Source organism: Meleagris gallopavo, chromosome 14 (assembly GCF_000146605.3).
Source record: "Meleagris gallopavo isolate NT-WF06-2002-E0010 breed Aviagen turkey brand Nicholas breeding stock chromosome 14, Turkey_5.1, whole genome shotgun sequence".
In the NCBI taxonomy this organism is placed as follows: Eukaryota; Metazoa; Chordata; class Aves; order Galliformes; family Phasianidae; genus Meleagris; species Meleagris gallopavo.
Window position 1 is genome coordinate 2,450,346 of NC_015024.2, and position 13,346 is coordinate 2,463,691.

The following is a 13,346-nucleotide window of genomic DNA, read 5'->3' on the forward strand; positions in this document are numbered from 1 at the left end:
TGAGGGAAAACCTTGTAGCCCTAAACTCAGGTGACACTTTTCCCTGCCCAGCTTGGAGAAACTGGCTCTGCTGTTCAAGAAGTAGCTCAGCTTAAGTGGATAAAAGGTCTTGGAATCAATTTTGTTTTTTATTTTTCCCCTGTATGTTTTCATATTCTTTAGAATAACACCTTCAGTGCAAGGAGTCCTTGGTTTTCTGGGCGATGACTTCTGAAGTTATTATCAAGTAAGACTGAAATGACTTTAAAATTTTGGTTTGCTACAGGAAAAAGGCAACAAGGATATTGGTTTTTCCCACCTTTGTCAGAGATCCCCGAAGGAAGTTGCTGTGTGTGTGGTCAAGTTACTCAAGCCACTGTGCAATCACATGGAGAACATGCACAACTACTTCCAGGTCAGTGGGCAGCAATTTTGACTCAAAAACCATCAAGTTTTGTTGCCCCTAGAAGTATTTTTGGTTTTATTTGTGGGGAAAAGAGAGTGGCTTTGGTGTGTTGCAGGGTTTTTTAAGCATTGAGTTTATAGAAATGTATTCTTTTGCCGTTTTCTTTCCCTGGACTAGTATTTAATGAATAATTTGTTCTGTATTAAAGACAGTTATACCAAACCAAGGTGTGGTAGATGAATCAAGACTGGACATCCAGGAGTACCAGCTGATGTCCTCTTGTTACCGCCAGCTGCTGCAAACTTTTTGCTTGCTGTTTGCATGGTGAGTTGAAACAAAAGGGTATGTTGTCACATAAATGAACAAAGTTTGTGTGCTCCCTCCCTTTCCTGTTCCTGTGTAGTGTTTGTACCCATCTGATGACCTATCAGTCTTGCAGAACTGCACACCACTGTGTCTGGAGACATTTAAATGCTTTGTAGTTTACTCCCCTGAACAAAACCAGTAGGTGATTAAGAGTGAATGCAGAACAGTTGGAAGCATAGAGTGATTTTTTGGATGATGACTGGCATAAGTGGAGTACTGGCACACCTCATTGTGCAGCTCCCATTCTGCACAGGGATCTTGGAATTTCTTGCCCAGCAAGCCTCATGCTAATTTGTCACGGCCTGAATGTTGAGCAATGAAAGGAGTAATTTTTTTCACTGGAAATAATGGATGTGCATTTCACTGATGGGAGCTTTTGCTGCTGATGCACTTGAACTGGATTCTTAAATGTCAAACTGTAAGTGTATGTTCACTCTGAATTTAACTTCTGCATCTGTTAATAAAATTCAGGGTAGCATTGCACAGTTGTTTTTTTTCTGAATCTGAATTTAGATCTGAGTGTGGAAAGTGGTTTACCTTTGGTTGTGCTTTGAAAGTAGTAGCAAGTGTAAAAAGACCAAGAGAAGGAAGCAGCAGAATGCAAATCAAATGCCTTTGGCACTCCCTGAACTTTGCATGCTTAGTAAATGTTAAATTTTCTTTAGAATTTAGCAGAATTTTCTAGGTTTTCTTGTTTTTTTAATCAAACTGAACAGTTCTTTATGTCATGTGCGAAGGTAAACAACTGAGGATGCTACTTCTTACTGAGGTGTGCCTCTCCTGTTAGCTGCTGCTAAAGCACAGAGACCCTGATGGCACTTCTGGCTGTTTCCAAACTGATCATTTTCTCATTAGGAATTATGAATTTGTTGTTCTTTAATCTACCCATCTTGTAAACCAAAGAACTCAACGCTCTTTGTCACACTGGCAGCTCAAGATGAGTTTACCCTCCATTCAATGTGAACAGTAATATAGTTCTATCTTGATATAAAACAAGCAGACATATATTGGGACTAGATGTCCAGCAACCAAATTATGGCTTATATTAATGTTTCATGAATCTCTCATTTGTTGGCAATCATAAATTATCTTCTGTGTTAAAGGTGCACTTGATCTTTACTGTTATCAAGCCCTTGTGTTCAGTGTAAAGATCCAGAGCACGGAGCCATCCGAGCACTTCCAGAATTCATAGTCAGAGCAGATAATTTTACAGACAGTGGTAGTTCAAAGAGTTAATGAAGGTCTTGATGATTTTCCTTCCTGTTAGGCTTCTGCTTGCTGTTTGTGAGGTGACTGGCCACTCTCATTGCATTTGCACAGCAACTGTCAATAGGCATCCTCTATTTTTCAGGTCTGCATAATATTGTTTTAGTACATATGGACTTCTGCTTATGTGGAAAGATTTGTCCCTTCCAACCTGGATCTGAAATCCAACTGTAAAGTGGATAACCTGTGTACACAAGGTTTTACATTCCCTGGAAAAGATAAACCATAATGGACAAAGCTTGCAGTTAAAATCAGCCTTCAGTTTTTGTGCCTCCTATAGCTTCCATGTTGCTGGACTCTTCTGGTGTATTGGCTTCTTTGCATCAAACATCCTTGTTGCAAACATCTGCCCAGATATGCTTTTCTATGCAGTATCTCTCTTCCTACTCTGGTGCTGAGCTGGACTTTTTCTACCCTCAGGAATGGTTTTTCTCAGCATGAGAATTCCAACTTGCTGAGGTCAGCTCTCCAGGTACTTGCAGACAGGCTGAAGCCAGGAGAGACGGAGTTTCTTCCTCTTGAAGAGCTGATAAGGTATTGTCAATGTTTCCCAAGCTCTGAAAGTGATAGATTTCAAACATTATGTATCAGTGTGTGTTTGGGAGCTCTCTTAAGGATGACACCTCTAAACAGAAAGGTTTGCATTTAATTTGAATGGCAATGCCATCAAAGCTGATAAAATGGAACTACTGGGATTATAAGATAAGCATTAGTCTGTGGGGTCCTGTGTAGGCATGCTATGTGAAACTAGCAGGTCAGTAGGATTCACAGAAGGAACGAATGGGTTCTGAGTAGTTAAAATGTCTACAGGGACACAAGGCAAAAGCAGTGTATAAAGATGTTGCTAAACTTAGAGCAGCTAGGGCTGACGAGGTTTCTCAGCCACTGACTTTCTGTTTACTAGAGGTTGCTACCCTTTCTTCAGAATAGTACTGCTAGAGACAAGTGCTAGGCTAGGGAGACCTTGGATCTTGAGCCAGTCTGTTGCTGGAGATTACCCTATCTATGCTGTCTTCACCTTTTTGCTTTCCTGTCATTCTGCAGTGAGAGTTTCCAATACCTACTGAATTTCCAGCAGAGCATTCCCAGCTTCCAGTGTGCCTTCATCCTCACTCAGCTCCTGATGGCCATCTCTGAAAAACCAGTGACTGGCTGGAAGAGGGAGAAAATGGGTAATGTGTGAAGAGCCTTTTCTCCTGGATTAGTTTTTGTGCTGTCCTTTTTTTTGTCTATCTTGTTACGTCTCCAAATGATCAATTGTAGCAGTTAGTAAAAGGAACTGCAGTAAATCTATTGGGAGCTCTTTGGCACTTGTTTTGCTGTGCCTCAGTCCTATGCAGAAAGGCAAACTCCAGCTCTTTTGGTTAGTGTTTTTTAAAAATGGAGCCTCACAGCTTTTATGAGTTTTGTGAATAAGTTTGCTGTTCAGTTTAACTGCTAATTATGGAGCTGATCACAGATGTAATTGGATGTAACTTCCTAGTAAGTACATGTAGCTCAGTTTGTTGTGTCAGTTCATTTCCAAGAATTGTGGAAATAAACTGTCCAGGTAGAGCTGTTACTTTGGACTGGAGGGAGAAAAAATTAGCAACAGCTAACTCTGTGCATCTCAGTCAAGAGAACTGGCCTTCTTAGGGATTAGGACCAGGACCGTAAGAAGAATGGCCTTCAAGAAGGTAAGGCATAGGCATCCTTGCAAGGAATATATGAGAAAAGTAGTTTGTCTCCACTTTTAATTCTTTATTTCAGTGACAGACGGTCACCCCTCTCAGCTGTACCTTGTCATATTGCAACGTCTCTAGAATCTGTCTTTCTCAGATACCCATGGTCACTCAGTGATAAATTCCCTACTTTGATGGGATTTTTACTGTTTTAAACTGTCCCATGTTGGAAGAGCTACCCACAGACTGTCAGGGAATAACCTGTTTTCCTGTTAATGTTCTGTTTTTAAGCATTTCTGCAAAAGAGAAACAGATTTGTTAGAAGTTTTGAGTAATCTGTAAACTTGCCAGTTAACACTCACAGTTACAGAGCTGTGGCCAAAGCAAAAAGTCACTTGTTATTGGAATACGGTTTTTAGAAATGTATGCCCTAAGGGTTGCATGTTGCCTTATTTAAATATTTGGCTTGTAGGAGCTACCAAAGACCTTATGCTTGACCTAAGTTGGAGGTGGATGGCTTCTGATGAAAGTGGGTATTCCAAACCAGGAGCATACTGGATGTGCATATATTGTTGTGATAGGTCATAGAACAGTTTGGGTTGGAAGGGACCATAGTTCTGCCACGGGCAGGGGCAGCTCACATCAGACCGGGCTGCTCAAAACCTGGAATGCTTCCAGGGATGGAGCATCCACAGTTTCTCTGGGCAACCTATGAACCTGCCTCACAATGGATAATTTCCTCCTTAGATCTAGTCTAAGCCTTTCAGCTTGTGACCTTACTGCTTTCTAGGGAAAATGCATTCCATCTTCTCAAAGTTCAGGCATACTGAAGGGTAATGATGCTGTGATCTTTTGGCAAGCCATTTGGACACATGGCCTTTTTATGGAAGAAGGAAATTCTTTTAGATTCTTGGGAAACAAAACACATCCAATTCCTTCTGTAAGTTATTCCTTACCTTTTCCAGCTTCACTAGCAAAGCAGTTCCTCTGCCAGTCATGGATGAAGCCTGGTGGGGACCGCGAGAAGGGCAGCCACTTCAACAGTGCACTGCATACTTTGCTCTGGTAAGACTTAAGCCTTTGTAAGAGCACATTAAGACACTGTAGAACTTTTTCTCTTAGTTACTGGAGTTGCAGAGGAACAACTCCTCTTGGTCATAATCCTCATACTTAGGCAGTTTGGCCTAACATACTGTTTCTATATCATTGGAAGACAGTGAGTGATGGGAAGAATTCTGCTAGTCACTGGCCATAGAAACACAGAATCACAGAATGGCCTGGGTTGGAAGGAACCTCAAGGATCACGAATCTCCAAAACCCCCCTGCCACATGCAGGGCCACCAACCTCCCAGTTTAATGCTAGACCAGGTTGCCCAGGATCCCATCAATCTGGCCTTGAACACCTTCAGGGATGGGGCATCTACAGCCTCTCTGGGCAGCTGTTCCAGCACCTCACCACTCTCATAGTAAAGAAAGCATGCTTGGACCTTGTGATTGCTGCGCTGTAGCTTGTCAGTGTACATCAACACATCCACAGATGTGTTGAAGGCATGTGTGAATTGTGTCTGGATCCAAGTTTCTGGTTTTGTTTCCATAAAACAGAGCACAAATCCACTCTCACTAAAGCCAAGGAGAACAGGGCTGAGTCTTAGGTGAGATATAATCATGGGATGGTGAAAACTGGAAGGGATCTCTGGAAGTCACCTTGTTTCAGTTGCCCTTCTTCATCAGGACCTCTCCTTGAGCAGGCTGCCCTGGACCGAAAGAGTTTATGACTTTTGGAAGAAGGGGCAGGCAGGTCACAAAGACTACAAATGTGCATTTATGCTGGGAGGAAATTAGAAGGGCCAAAGCCAAGCTAGAGCTTAACTTGGCCTCTAAAGTGGTAGACAATAAAAAATGGTTTTGTAAGTACGTAAACAACAAAAGGAAGATAAGGAGAGTCTCCATCCTTTATTGAATGTGCAGGGAAGCACGATTATGAGAGATGAGGAGATTGCTGACGTGCTCAATGCTGCCTTTGGCCTCATTCTTTATTAGTAGGTAATAGTTCTCAAAATAGCCATCCCATGAGCTAGAAGACAGAGACATGGAGCAGAATGAACCCTTATGTATCCAAAGGGAAATAGTTAGCCACCTATTGCATTGCTTGAACACACACAGATCTGTGGGGCTGGACAGGAACCCAAGGGAGCCTGAAGGTACTCAGCATAAGAATGAACCAGGCAATTTTAGGCTACATGCTACAGGCAGTGCAAAGTTCAAGAGCTTGCTGTGTTATTCTGTGTAATATTTACTAATGAACTAAGCTGGTTTTGGATTCAGTGTCTACCTGGAGCACACAGATAACATCTTGAAAGCTATTGAAGAAATCTCCAGTGTTGGTATTCCTGAATTGATCAACTGTGCCAAAGATGGATGTTCTTCTACATATCCCACACTGAGCAGGTAATTACCTCAATAGACATCAGAACCTCACAAGGTGCACAATGACATTTTCTACTTTATTATGTTTATTTTCATATTTTGTTGTCTGTTATGTAATAATTTCATCTTAGTACCACTGCGGGCAACTCTGGGCATTCCTAAATATTTTTGGCAGTCCATAATAGGTTAGTAAATAATTATTAGCTTTAAGTTGAGGTGATATATCCTTGTGCATTGATACAATGCTGAGGTTTTATTTGCGAGCCATTTCACATGGAGAATGAGCTGTTGTCTGTTGTCATGTGTGCTACTCCTTTATATGCTACTGCAGTGATAGAAAGCATGCTAAAGGTTCATCTTTGGTGAGCTGGGGTGGCTGTAAGCAATCCTGGATTGGTATGTAGATTGCAAAAGCTCCGTACTTGGATTTGGGTTATTCTTGCAGCACAGCAATTAAGAAGTGTTGCTTACATAGGGATAGACAAAATTTGTGTGTTTTTTGAGGTAACAAACTATCTTATGCTGTGAACTGCAAACTTGTGCACTCCCAGGGCTACAAAGAGGAAGAAGGTGTCTGTATAATTGATACTGGAGAACAGGTAGTGACTATCCAGCATTCTCCATCTGCACTGATTGCTTAGGCTGTACCTGCTTATGAGCCCTAAGCTTAATCTCCTGGGATTTCCTACTAAGAAGGATGCCCAGTCGGGCAACTCTGAGTTTCCAAGTTGTTTTAGGGTTGAGTTTATCCAGATGCTTGTGGTTGGCTTTTCAGTTTTGCTCTCTCTTTCTCCACAGACAGACATTCCCAGTTTTCTTCAGAGTAATGATGGCTCAGCTAGAGAGTTCCGTGAAAAGCATCCCAGCTGGGAAACCATCAGACTCAAGTGAGGTAGGAAAACAGATGCACTGGTATCACAGAGGGGAGAAGGACTGAAGCTAAACTGGATAGTATAATAAAGATGTACAGCTTGTAAAGGAATCTGAGTGCTGGGAAATGCAGTCAGAGAGGTTCATTTATCAGCCCAAACTGATACACAGGTTAATATGTGACTAGCATCCTTTTGTTCCTGCTTTGTAAATCTATCAGAAGCTATAAAGAGAAAACAGGTAGCAATCCACAAACTAAGATGCTGTGCAGGTGGTCTGCACATCTGTGTGGCTTCACAAAATTATTTTCCAACCAAAAGTTTCTAGAAACAAAGAAGTGTATTAACTCTTAGCATTATAGGAGGTGGGGGTCCTGATCAGGCTGGCATTGCCACTGAGTGGTTTTGCTGTGATAGATCTTCCTGTGGTAAAGCTTTGTCCCTCTGTCTTCAAAATAACTGCACTTTGAGTACAGCAAACACGGTGAGAGTGTTCAGCAAAGTGAGGGGAAATGCACATCTTGGGCTACTGTCCCCTTGCATCCCATCAGGTACAACTGGAGAAGCTGCTGAAGTGGAACATTGCTGTGCGGAATTTCCATATCCTCATTAACTTGGTCAAGGTGAGGATCTGTGGTGATGACTATCTGTGATATTTTTCTGCTTTTGCCTTGTGATGCCCAGCACATCCCAGTGAACCTGGGTTTATGAGCACGTGAGAAAAGCGTGAAGGATGATGTACTGGCAGAACAAACTGGAGGTGGTGAATAAAGGCATTATAACCTGTGTACAAGGGTTTCCATTTAGCACTCTTTGATTCTTATAGCCTGCACATCTTAATAACATAGCTGTCACAGAAATGTTAAGTCTGTACAAAGGCAGAAGCAAGCTTTTTCAAGTACAGCTTACGAGTTCTCATGAATTGAGCTGGATTCTTCTGGAATAGCAGTATTCACTGAAGCCCTACTTGCACTCCATGTTCTCTCACAGCACCAGTCCTCTAAGAGCATGAAAGGATAGAGCTAACTCGGTGCTTTTTCTGCAGTCCATAGCAGCACCGTGGTAACATCTCAGCACTTGCTGACACCTGTGTGCTCTGTCAGTTCAAATGCTCACAAATTCATGATAGAATTGGTGACTGGCAAAAATATGTAAACAAACACATACTAGAAGAAAACCCTCAGCAGAGCTGAGACTACCTATTCAGATTCTTTGTTTGTTCTTAGAACACAGCTGTGTGACCTGTGCAGTGATAACTGGTGCCTTCTGCCAGCTGGCACCATTATGTAACAGCCTCACTGTTTCCTCTGAAAGACATTCTTTTGCACACCTCAGTTTTGCTTTGTCTGTTATATGGCAACTTGCCTATCAGCTGGGCTGGGTCTCTCAGTTTCCAGGCTATTAAGAACTTGAGAATCACTGGGATGATTTTGTGCCATCCGCAAAAGGTCTACCTCCCTGCTCTCTTCAGATGACAGAGTGGCCATCCTGCAAAGCACTTCTGTCTGACAACCATTACATTTCCTGCACTTGCATGGTGCTCCCTGTCAAAACTTGAGAATGGATGTTGCCTTAGAATAGGTGCCACATGCCAACAAATGGCATGCGACAGTGGGCTACTTTTAATTGTTTGCTGTGCTTGCATTATTTCCTTCAGACTTGCAGACTTATCTGACTCTTTTTTAACTCTTGTCCACGTAGGTGTTTGACAGCAGGCCTGTACTCAGCATCTGCCTGAAGGTAAGCAAGAACTCCATTGAAGAGAGCTGCTGAAGCATCAGCTTTTCTGAATTGTTGTTCCCAGCGCAGCAGAGTAGTTACTGCATTCTCTGGAAGGAGCACACATACCTTTACATTCTTATACCCTTCCACTTACTGTCCTTGCATGGCTCAACCACAGAGAATCTGCAATTGCCATTACTTGCTTAAGCCCTTCCCCCTCTCTCTCTTCCCCATGGTACTTCAAGTCAAAGTAAACATCACAACAAGCAGGTCTCCCTTGGAGCCTGGGAAGACCACGCATCTCCCTGCAATTCTCCCTTTTCTGACTAGGATTTCTATAGTAACTCTGTAATTTTGTTTAGTTAGATTCTATTGCCAGTTGCTGGCAAGATCAGGGTTGTGTATGAGTATGTATTTTTAGTCTGTCTTTTCAGTGATTCAAGTGAACCCCTTACTGAGCCTGTATATTTCAGAATAGTATTCTTCTGAGCAAGAGGAGTCTTCAGGGTAGCCTGAAAGAATGTATGGCTATCTTACTTGACTTCCTGATGATTCTTTGAAAAGGAATTTAAACTTGCCTTTTAAAATATATATCATTTTTGGTAGTATGGCCGTCTCTTTGTAGAAGCATTTCTGAAGCATGCCATGCCTCTCCTGGACCACAGCTTTAAAAAACATCGGGTAAGTGCTTTGGAAAGAGAACTGTCTGGACTCAGTTGGGAAGCATGACTAATGCTTGCTATAACACGTTGGCATAACACTTGTGACACTTAATGACCAATGTGTCTGATGTCTCTAGCTGTGCTGTGCCTTGCTTCACTAGCCTGTCCAGTGCTCCCTCCGCAAACAATATTTTCCAGCTTGCCAAGAGCCTTTGGCAAAGCTGGATGGCTTTGCTGATAGCAGAGGATAGCAGAAGTGTCCCTGACAGAGTGGGAAGGTCACATTCCACAGTCAGGTTGGTGAGGATTTGCAGTCTGGAGGGACAGTGTTTTTGCAAAAAATTCTTGCATCTTTGGGTAGTTCAACATCTGTGGGTGCAGACCAACCTAGGTGCACCACACGGTAGACAAGAACAGTCTGAGATCCCTTGCTTTGTTGCAAGGCAGTGCCCCTTTGTCAGTGAGACTCGTTTTTTTTGCTTAGCCTTCACATCTCAACCAACTAAGAAATGACCATTTCTATAGCAAACTTGAGATCTGTTCTCCAGATATTTAGGGGAATGAGGTTATCAAAAAAGATACCTGCTGCACGATAGAAAGCGCCTCATAATTCACTCAGTAAAATGGATTGTTGCCCAGAGTTCATGCTGGAATTGTTTCAAATACCACAATCTAACAGTATTACATATTTTCCTTCCAGTTCCCCTACTTTAGAAGGTTGTACTCAGGCAAAATGTGACAAGATTATCTTGATCCTAATTGCCCCTAATTGCTTTCATTGATAGGTTATGATGTGTGGTCCTACTTTAATTGCCACATGCACAGTGCAGTTCTTCTATGGCTCATCCTGTTCCCCTGATGATTTCTGAATTGTACCTCTAAAAGGTTGACTTAGACTAAAACTCTTACATTAATTCTTTTTGTCCCTTAAGGGAAAATGCTTTGACAATTATTTACTGCTCTATGTTTTTATTTCAGGACGATGTGCAGAGTTTGCTGAAAACATTGCAGCTGAGTACCAGACAGCTCCATCACATGTGTGGCCATTCCAAGGTAAGTTCCAATTGTTCCACAAACACCTCTTGTAAGCACGTTTTATTCTTTTCCCTGTTTTTCCAGGGCACAGCCAGGTTCTAATTGCAGCCTTACAGTGTGTCAGTTAGAGCAAAAGCTCTGAGAGGAGATGAAATAGCTGTGGTCAATGGCCAAAAAGCTGAAGTATTTGATTTGGAAGTTGCTTAATTGGATGTCAGATCAGGTTAGCATACCCTATTCAAAAGGAAAGTTATCCTCTGTTGTTGGCATCTGCAAGAGAATTTCTGAACGCACAAGCCAAGACCCTGGAAACCTGGTAAAAAGTACAATTGCCAGATTGGTAATATGTGAGAGAAGCCATGGCAAAGATCGCCAGCCTTGTGAGCCAGAACAAGGAGAGAAACATACTCAAAATCCCCTCTAGGTGTCGTCTTGGTTTGTTATGTTGATGTTAGGGGAGAGGGCAAATGGAAAGGACTGTGGCACCCAGCCAGTCTGCCAGCCTCTGTGTAGTAAAGTGAGGGGAAAAAAGGAAGGAGGATTATCACCCTGCTTGCAGTGTGGGCAGCCAGTGCTTGTCCCAAGAGAGAAAATCACGGGGGGAAAAAATGCTGTTAGAAAAAATTTTACTTGTGCTGCTTTGTTCCTTCCACGTTTCTCAGAGGTCCAAGAACACATTTCTGAGGAAAGCTTTTCCAAGGCAGGTGAAGGGAGAAAACCATAAAGCATGGCTCCACGAGGTAGATTTGCTAGCAGTTAAGTCCAGAGCTGGCATCAGGAGCGGAAAAGTTCAGCTGAAAAGCAGAACACACCATTGCAGCATGGCAGAGAACCTGTCCAGTCAGGCTGGTGAACTGGAACCTGGCACAAATCCTGGAGATGCTAAACAGCCATTCTCATGTTTGAAACTGAAATCCTCATGCCTACTTTAAAGTCTCGGTTCACCTTCTCAGCAGGATAACATCATTGCAGTTTCAGTGTTGTATTTGCCTTTGCACTCAGCCAGGATGTCCAAGTGCTGTTTCCTGTGGTCCTTCTTAGCCTATAAGCACAGTTAGTGAATACTTTGTTTCACCAGTGTGGTCTGATCAGGTCTCTGTGCCAAATGGTTTGGGAAAAACGAGAGAAGGAGAATTTCTGGGGTCAGATTTTGGCAAATGAGAAGGTGATTTGTTGAGACTGCAAAATGCCTGCAGGCAGTGGGACAGGTTCCAGTCCCCAGGGAGAACAGTGATATTGGCAGTGTCATTACTGCAGTCACTCCTGGGTAGGTTCTGGTTGGTGCCAATGATTGCCAGCTCCTGCCTGTACACAGACCAGAGAACAGATTGCTGTTGTTACTCAGTTACTTCTTCCCTGCTGGTAGCAGACGAAGGAAGGCAGTGCCTCCCTCCCCTCATGTACTGAACTCATCCAAGATATGAAGTTAATTTGATTTCAGACTGCAGGTAATGAGAGGATCTGACGCTAGAAGGCTGCAAAGTACCGTCATGAAAGAAAAACATTCTTATGCACAAAGTAGTTGTTTATGGCTCTCAGCAGTTTCTCTGTTTCAGCAATGACTCCGTGCTGTATTGCACATCCAAGCCTTGCAGGAAGAGACTGCTCAGACAGGCTCGCTCACCCAGAGCTAAATCACACACAGTACCTGGCATAGCTGCCCTTCCTCAGCTGCTCTGTGCTTACTTACAGCAATTCCATCTCTTTCCTCCTATTCCAGTCCTCCAAAAGCCTGTGTTTCTTTGTTCTGCACAAGATGGCTTTTGAGTTTGTACTGCATCCCACACATCTAATGTAAAGGAGCTGTGTCAGGCACTGAGCAAAAAGATTGCCATTGCAGTGGTTTATTCTACACCTTTCTCATTTCTTCTCTGTGCTTGGCAATCTGATGTGATGGGCTTGCAGTTATCAGCAAGTAGCTGTGTCCCTCCCTTCCTAATTAGGTGGTTTGGTGTTCTGATGACCACAGCTCTGCTTTTTGCTGTGCATTGGGACTGTGCAGCTGTTCATTGCTGCCCTGCAGCGATGACTGCTATTTCACCAGCAATAGCTTGCTCCATCCCACCTGTGTAGCTGTGGCTTCGGCTAGCACTATTCCCTGGAGCTGCTACAGCAGAACATAATTTGCCAATGACATCCTCCATCCAGCCTGGCCCTGTAGAGCCTCAATTTTACGGGCACTTAGCCTAGGCAAAAGCCAACCAGACCCACTTTGTATCATTTTCAGATTCACCAGGATCTCGGCCTGACCAACCACGTGCCTTTGCTGAAGAAGTCCCTGGAACAATTTGTATATCGTGTGAAGGCAATGCTGGCCTTCAACCACTGCCAGGAGGCCTTCTGGGTGGGCATCCTGAAGAACCGAGACCTGCAGGTGAGCACTGCTGTGCTGCATGGGCACTGAGAGCTGGGGGACGGTGCTCACCTTGTGCGGCTAAGAGGCCATGTGAATCATAGAATGAATCATAGAATGAGTCATAAAATGGCCTGAGTCGAAAAGGACCACAATGCACATCCAGTTCCAACCCCCTGCTATGTGCAGGTCGCCAACCAGCAGCCCAGGCTGCCCAGAGCCACGTCCAGCCTGGCCTTGAATGCCTGCAGGGATGGGGCATCCACAGCCTCCTTGGGCAACCTGTTCCAGTGCCTCACCACCCTCTGTGTGAAGATGGCTGTTACAGCTGTAGCAGAGTGGGAAGTACTTGAAGTTGGCCGGTTCTGCACCTCAGGGTGCTGGCTCGGTGTGGCCCATCGCAGGGGGTGACTCGTGCTGTTTGCAGACAAGGGCGGGGGGCCTTTTCTCGGTGCCGAGGACCTGGGAGGGAAGGGGAGAAGCTGAAGCGGGACCCCCACCTGCCCACTCGAGGCTATCGAAACGCTTCGCTCAGCGCAGCTCTTCCTCCCTCCGCTCAGGGAGAAGAAATCCTGTCCCAGGCTACCGCAGCTCCGGAGG

The 13,346-nt window shown here is 43.8% G+C and overlaps 1 protein-coding gene across 1 annotated transcript in view; it reads left to right on the forward strand.

Moving 5' to 3' along the window:
- FANCD2 (FA complementation group D2) overlaps positions 1-13,345 on the forward strand; it is a gene marked incomplete at its 3' end in the record, with an annotated part of 45,248 nt that extends 31,903 nt beyond the window's left edge. The window contains exons 31-43 of the mRNA XM_010718360.3: positions 266-394; positions 594-709; positions 2,438-2,551; positions 3,062-3,189; positions 4,644-4,743; positions 6,004-6,126; positions 6,904-6,997; positions 7,526-7,597; positions 8,676-8,714; positions 9,303-9,377; positions 10,337-10,411; positions 12,621-12,767; positions 13,307-13,345. Coding sequence (XP_010716662.1) covers positions 266-394; positions 594-709; positions 2,438-2,551; positions 3,062-3,189; positions 4,644-4,743; positions 6,004-6,126; positions 6,904-6,997; positions 7,526-7,597; positions 8,676-8,714; positions 9,303-9,377; positions 10,337-10,411; positions 12,621-12,767; positions 13,307-13,345 — 1,251 coding nt within the window. The remainder of the gene's footprint in view (positions 1-265; positions 395-593; positions 710-2,437; positions 2,552-3,061; positions 3,190-4,643; positions 4,744-6,003; positions 6,127-6,903; positions 6,998-7,525; positions 7,598-8,675; positions 8,715-9,302; positions 9,378-10,336; positions 10,412-12,620; positions 12,768-13,306) is intronic.
- Position 13,346: the final 1 nt, after the last annotated feature.